Genomic DNA, 7470 nt, shown 5'->3' on the forward strand with positions numbered 1-7470 from the left:
GGCTGGAGGCTGAAGTTAAAACTGAGGACGAAAAGGCTGAGCTAAACGAGCAGCAAGAGGACGACCTCAAAAATACTTCAAGAGAAGCCGAAACAAAGATGGCAGAGATCAAAGACATTGTGCAGTCAACCCTGTGGTCCAAATATGGAAGATATGAGCTGGAAACTGCTATTGCTAGAGCTGAGAGAGCAAGTGACGCAGCAGGACATGTGCCAGCAAAAAGTGAATCTTTCGAGTGCTATGAAGAGCACCTGACCCTCTCGGATGAGATGAGAGATGAGGCCATCTCGGCTATGTCCACGTGGGAGAAATGGATACCTGTGGAAAGCATTGATGGAGTGAAGGCGAGGCTCGAGGGCCTAGGAGAAACCATTCTCAGGTTGAAGATGAGGAAACCTCAGTTTGCAGAGGCACGCAGCCTGAGGATTGCTGAGCAAGGCACAAGAGTCATACCACCCCATCCGACAACACCAATGGTGAGGATAAAGCCAATCACCCTACCTACATTCTCTGGAGACAAGAGAGAATATCACCGATGGAGGAAAGATTGGGAAAGCCTGCAAAGGCAGGGAGAGCCATCCGGATCCCCTGAAGTAAAAAAGATTCAGCTCTTGGAGAGTGTGGAGGAGAAAATCTCCAAAGACCTTAGACTTTCTACCTACACTACAGCCAAAGACATATTCAGAGTCTTAGAGAACAGGCATGGCAACAAATCAAGCATCACTGTCGAAATCCTAGAAGAGCTCGACAAGATACCACATGCAAAAGGGCACCAGCCAAGAGAGGTCATCAACCTCATACAAACTGTGGAGAAGGCTCTGTCAGATCTCACTGAATTGGGGAACTCTGGGGCCATAAATAACCCACTTGTGATCAAATCGATTGAGAGCAAGTTGCCTGACTTTATCAAAAGAGACTGGTTGATGTTCATGGTAGATCCCAGGAACGATGTCGCAGCAGAGAACTATTTTGACATGCTCTTGAAGTATTTGAAGAACCAGGAAGACATACTGGAGAGGCTTGAACAACTCCGAATTGTGGAGAAGACCGACAAGCCAGATCGCTCGGACAAGAAGAGTGAAAGAAAGTTTGCCACGACAAAGAACACAAGGAGACAAGAGCTTGACGGATGTGTTGTCTGTGGTGACAGTGGACATAACAACAAATTGTTCTTTTGCCGGAAGTTCAAGGGACTGGAGCTATCAGAGAAGACGGCTGCCTTGAAGAAGCTGGGAGCATGCGGGAAATGCCTCGGATGCCATGACGGAAATGCATACTGCAGAGACACTTTCCTATGCAGAAATGCAGACTGTAAGAAGGGAGGAAACGCCGCAGACCACCATTATATCCTCTGCCCAAAAGGAGAAGTCAAGCCACGAGGGGAAGAGGGAAGAGGTGGAAGAGACGGCAACAAAAGCAAACTCACAGAGGAACAAGAATCGTTTCTGTCTGAACTCTCCCCAGAAATGGCAAATCGAGGCAGAAGGGCTTTTACCAACAAAACCACAGTGTCACTCAAAACCTCAGGCCAGTCTGAACTACTGCAAAGAAATGGTCTCACCGAGCTTCCTGTCATCATGATGCTGATGAAAGTCACGGCAAATGCTGGTCAGAAGATTGGGACATTGATTGACCTAGCGTCAGATACAAACTACATCACTCATAAGGCTGCTGAAAGACTGGGGTTAAGAAGAGAGAAGATAACCTTGGTTGTGCATGGGGTTGGAGGAATGGCCATGAAGGTGGACACTCAAAGATACCTCCTCAAAGTTAGAGTGAAGACTCCTAAAGGCACTGAAAGAGCTCATGAACTGGTCTGCTACGGCTTGGATGAAATAGCCAAGGTCCATCAAGTGATTCAACCAGAGAGGTTGCAGAGATTCTTCCCGGAGGTCAAGCTTGAAGAGCTGGAAAGGCCAGAAGAGGTTGAGCTACTCATAAGCCACCGAGAGGGAAGACTCGCTCCCCAGAGAGTAAAAGTAATTGGAGACCTTGTCTTGTGGGAGAGTCCACTGGGGAAGACAGTGGGCGGAGCACATCCTGATCTGCATGAAGAGGTGGACGTGGAAGCATACGGATCAAGAACCCACTTTGCTCGCTCCATGAGAACAGAAGCAGTCAAATATCAAGAGATCTCAGATCCAGGGAAGGATGATGCTCAGACCACATTCACAGTTGCCAGTAACCGTAAGTTCCTTGAGTGGCGGCACTGGGACAGCATCGGAGCTGCATGTGAGCCAAGATGTGGAGGATGTCGATGTGGAAACTGTCCACCAGGAGGAAAAGAAATGACCCTGGCAGAGGAGAGAGAGTATGAGATCATTAAAGGAGGCCTCACCTACAAGAAGGAGGATGCTCACACCCCATCTCCACACTGGGAAGCAAAATATCCTTGGACCGTAGATCCTGCCTCTCTCCCCAACAACAAAAGTGCAGTCCAGGCTTGTTTCTTAAGGATGGAGAAGCAACTGAGCAAAGAGCCAGACTGGAAAGTCGCATATGCAAGCCAGATCCATGAAATGGTCGAACGAGGAGCAGCCATAAAACTCACCAATGGAATCATGGACAAGTGGGATGGACCAGTGTGGTATGTGAGCCACCTGGTGGCGCCAAACCCTCATGCAGTGACAACACCAGTTCGTATTGTATGGAACAGCAGCCAGAAATACAAAGGCGTGAGCATGAATTATATTCTTAAGGGACCAGATGTACTCAACCCTATTAGAGCTGTACTGCTACGGTTCAGAGAAGGTGTGCATGCAGCTCTAGGAGACATAAAGAAGATGTACAACTCTGTGTGGCTGGAGCAGCATGAGATGCATCTACACAGATTCCTCTGGAGAGACAGCCCAGAAGAGGAGATCAGTGAATATGAAATCACCAGAGTCGACATCGGGGACAAACCTGCTGGTTGCATCGCTCAGTTGGCTGTGAGGGAAACGGCAAGCCTGCCCAGCTTTGTTCACTTGGAAGATGAACGCAGAGTCATTGAAGAGGACAGTTATGAGGATGACCTCTTGACCTCCCACAATGACCTGGATCGACTCAACAAAATCACTGCAAAAGTTGAGATTTTGGAAGCTGGGGGCTTCTTCCTCAAACCATGGGTCCGGTCAGGGCAAAGTGGGAGGAAAGGAACAGACAAAGAAGTCCTAAAAGAGCAACAAGGGAAAACCTTCATTCTCCCAAATCAAATGAGGGAAGAAGACAACAAAGCCCTGGGCATCGGCTACCAAGTGGACAAAGACAAGCTCTACATGTTAACCTCAGTTAACTTCTCCAAAAGGAAGAAAAAAATTAGAGTCGGCAAAGATCTTCTCAAAGAAGAGGGGAGAAGCCTGTTCACACCGGTGAGAGTCACCCCCTGGGGTCGAGTTGCCAGGCAGAGGCTGAAGAAGCACCAGGCCCCAAAACAAAGAAGTGGAAGGCCCCAAAGAAGTGGGAGGCCCCAAAGAAGTGGGAGGCCCCAAAACAATCCAAGTGGGAGGCCCCAAAACAATCAAAGTGGGAGGCCCCAAACCAGTCAAAGTGGGAGGCCCCATTACCCAAGCGACCTGGGTTGACTGGTGCACCTCTTCCTCACAGGCTGAAAAAAAGAGCCAGAACCAGGCTGAAGAAGAGGACCAGGATGAAGAAGAGAACCAGGCTGAAGAAAAGGGTCGGAGTCAAGAAAAGGACCAGACTCAAAGAATCTGAACAACCAGGTGAGAGGACTTGTGTGACCTCGCTGGTTTTGGGAAAACCAGGAGCTCAAGTGGGAGGTGTTGAGTCAAAACTCATAAATGGAGCATGAATCTCATAAATGGAGCTGGATCTTCTACAAGACACCTCAGACCTCTCAGACAACTACATCTCCCAGAGTGCATCAGCTGCAAGATGGCTGCTGGTGCTCATTTGCCTGATTGAACACCTGTTAAAGGCTGCTGGTGGTGGCTGTCAAACAAATATCAGACTACCAAAGATGAAGGTCTACCCATGAGCTCTACCTCCAAAGACGCCAATGGTCGGTTATGTTTGTTCTACTTACTTTGTGCTTACTTACTTACTTAATGTGGTTAAAAATATGGCCTTAATAGGCTAAATGTGTGTAGTATAAGTAACTTTCAGTTTGGAACTTGCATTATAGCCTCAATTTGTTTGAGTTTGGATTTCATTTGTTGAAGTCTACATTTACAAAAGGCAATTTAGATGTAGTTAAAGATGTTAACATGATTTACATTATTTATACTTAAAACTACTAAAACTGGACAACTTACCATGTTTAAAGGTATGTTAAATGCCTTGTTGGCTTAGAGCTGATCTACAAGCTCAAAGTTCAGTTTCCCCCTAAATACTTATTACATTTAAAATGCTTGTTTCCTAATTTATTCAAGCTTAGAGGTTACAGTAACCTGAAGTGTTTAATTTAAAATTACTTTAATATTTTGATTAAAACGTTGACTTAAATAAGTTAATTTAAGACTTAATTTATTGTAAAAACACTTTATTGGTAAAACACTTTATTGGTAAAACACTAATAGTTAAAGACATGTGATTAGTTAAAAATATATATGTTTAAAATCAAGCAGAATTTATTGTTTTGAAAAGATGTTTGTTTTTGATGTCTTGATTGTTTGACATTGTTGTTAAACCTTATTTCTTTGTTTTCAAAGGTTTTCAACCTAATTGAAGATACCAACCAGTCAACAAACAAGCAACTGTGGATAAAAAAAAGTTGGAAAATAAAAGTTGACCTGAGTTGGATCTTGGAGTTGTTTCCTTACATGTCATTTTGGAGTGGAATTGGGGTTGACCTAACACTTACACTGATGCTACTGTTATGCACCTGGTCTACTGAACAAAAAACAGGGGATTCATACACACTTTGATGTGAAGGACACCCAAATTCATTATGTATATTTGGACCTCTCTCTAATCTCCTCTCTGTCTCCCCCTGCAGGGCGTGCGAGGAGCTGGTGCGGACGCTGGGCTTCGACTGGCTGCTGATGTTCATGGAGGAGCACCTGCACCACAGCACGGTGACCGCCGCCCTGTGGATCCTGGTGGTACTGCTGTCCAACCAGGGCACCATGCAGCGCTTCAAGGAGGGCCTGGCGGGAGGAGGCTGGCTGGACCACACCGACTCGGTGCTCACCAACAAGATAGGCACGGTGCTGGGTGAGTGTAGAGGAGGCTGGCTGGACCACACCGACTCGGTGCTCACCAACAAGATAGGCACGGTGCTGGGTGAGTGTAGAGGAGGCTGGCTGGACCACACCGACGCGGTGCTCACCAACAAGATAGGCACGGTGCTGGGTGAGTGTAGAGGAGGCTGGCTGGACCACACCGACTCGGTGCTCACCAACAAGATAGGCACGGTGCTGGGTGAGTGTAGAGGAGGCTGGCTGGACCACACCGACTCGGTGCTCACCAACAAGATAGGCACGGTGCTGGGTGAGTGTAGAGGAGGCTGGCTGGACCACACCGACTCGGTGCTCACCAACAAGATAGGCACGGTGCTGGGTGAGTGAGGTTATATACAGTCTGGACCACACCGACTCGGTGCTCACCAACAAGATAGGCACGGTGCTGGGTGAGTGAGGTTATATACAGTCTGGACCACACCGACTCGGTGCTCACCAACAAGATAGGCACGGTGCTGGGTGAGTGAGGTTATATACCAACAAGTAAGACGCGCGAACACGGGAAGCGAACGCAGCTCGTAAATTGCAACAATTAGAATAAATTAGTACTTTTTTTTTTGTTTTTTTTTGTTTTTTGTGTGTGATACAACTGCGCCCTCTGGTGGGTGGTGTCACAGCGCGACAGACAGACAGACAGACAGACTGTTCTGCCTGGGTTACATAGTAATCGCTCATTGTGTTTGTGCGTGCGTGCGTTCCTTTTCCGTGCATTCTAACGTCTGTTTCATGTGTTACTGTTAATATTGATATTATTATTATCATCATGGATCAGCAGCGGAAGTGCAGTCTCCTCTCTCGGGGGTGGTCTTGCGTCGGGGCTGGTCGTCTTCACAGAAGGCGGCGCACTTTGTGCGCCGTAAGGCCATGCAGGGTGGGTCCACAGTACACCTTCAGGGCAGACCCCCCCCCCCCCCCCCCCCTTAGGGTGGGTCCACAGTACACCTCCAGGGCAGATCCACCCCTCCCACCTCCCCTATAGTCCACGCTTTGGTCCCCAAACCAAAACACCCATTGCTTCTGAAGAGCATGCTTTGTATGGCTGCCACTATCCATTATTATTCTTTTAGCGATTATTCTATCGATTTGCTTTTTGAATAATTGAGAAGCACGTTTTTTTTACCATTGGGCTGCTCTAGTGTAGTGGTTAGAGCGGATGCCTTTCATACGGAAGGTTGTGGGTTCGAACCCTGCCTGCGGTGGACGTCAGCAGAGAGGACATGCGGTCGAAACGGGTTCCTAACACCAAATCTAATGGGTTCAGAATCAGATCTGATTTCAACAAATTGATGTGGGGAGAAAAATAAATAATCATGTTATTTTATAATCGACTGAATCGATTTGTTTTATCAACCTCTCGTAAACTTTATTTCACAGTTTCTTTGTCGTACAACAGTGTCACGCAAAACAATAGTGGAAAAATATCCCATTTACAAGCTTGCGTTGCTGTGGGCCTGTAGATCTGCTGTTGCTGTGGGCCTGTAGATCTGCTGTTGCTGTGGGCCTGTAGATCTGCTGTTGCTGTGGGCTTGTAGATCTGCTGTTGCACCCCCCTCATGCTGTGGGCTTGTAGATCTGCTGTTGCTGTGGGCTTGTAGATCTGCTGTTGCTGTGGGCTTGTAGATCTTCTGTTGCACCCCCCTCATGCTGTGGGCTTGTAGATCTTCTGTTGCACCCCCCTCATGCTGTGGGCTTGTAGATCTTCTGTTGCACCCCCCTCATGCTGTGGGCCTGTAGATCTGCTGTTGCTGTGGGCTTGTAGATCTTCTGTTGCTGTGGGCTTGTAGATCTTCTGTTGCACCCCCCTCATGCTGTGGGCTTGTAGATCTGCTGTTGCTGTGGGCTGGAGTGTTTGAGCTTTAGTCTCTTCTTGGTTCCTTTACTTTAGCTCCGGATGAGCTAAACTCTACCATTCTGACCTTGCTACAGCGGCCCTGTTGAAACCTCCCCCAAGCCAAGTAGCAGTAGCTAGTAGCCTGGGACAGACTGTTAGGCCCTCGCTTGGGCAGCATTCCATTTCGGTTTTATGATCCAGTCAGGAGCGGATGATTTTTTGAAAAGAAAAATCAAATTAATTCCACAAATTGGGAAAAAAAATTGTAATAGTAAGTAATTGCTCTAGTAAGTAATAGTGAAAATAGCTGATGTACAAGCTCACAACGCGTCGCTTCGCGCCACGTTGTGAGCTTGTAGATCTGTGTTTTTCACTAGTTCTGTGGTCCCCCGGGTGACAAAACGCCTAAATCTCTCTTTTGGGTCACCGGAGAGTTTGGGGAACCAACCACCGGTT

The 7470-nt window shown here is 47.4% G+C and overlaps 1 protein-coding gene across 1 annotated transcript in view; it reads left to right on the plus strand.

Annotated features, from left to right (window-relative positions):
* LOC306918749 (WD repeat and FYVE domain-containing protein 3-like) overlaps window positions 1-5502 on the plus strand; it is a gene marked incomplete at both ends in the record, with an annotated part of 22279 nt that extends 16777 nt beyond the window's left edge. Inside the window, one exon of the mRNA XM_079531616.1 lies at window positions 4940-5502. Within this exon, the coding sequence (XP_079387742.1) occupies window positions 4940-5502 (563 nt within the window). The remainder of the gene's footprint in view (window positions 1-4939) is intronic.
* Window positions 5503-7470: the final 1968 nt, after the last annotated feature.

The sequence above is a fragment of the Electrona antarctica genome (genome assembly GCF_951216825.1).
Source record: "Electrona antarctica genome assembly, contig: scaffold_1000, whole genome shotgun sequence".
Lineage (NCBI taxonomy): Eukaryota > Metazoa > Chordata > Actinopteri > Myctophiformes > Myctophidae > Electrona > Electrona antarctica.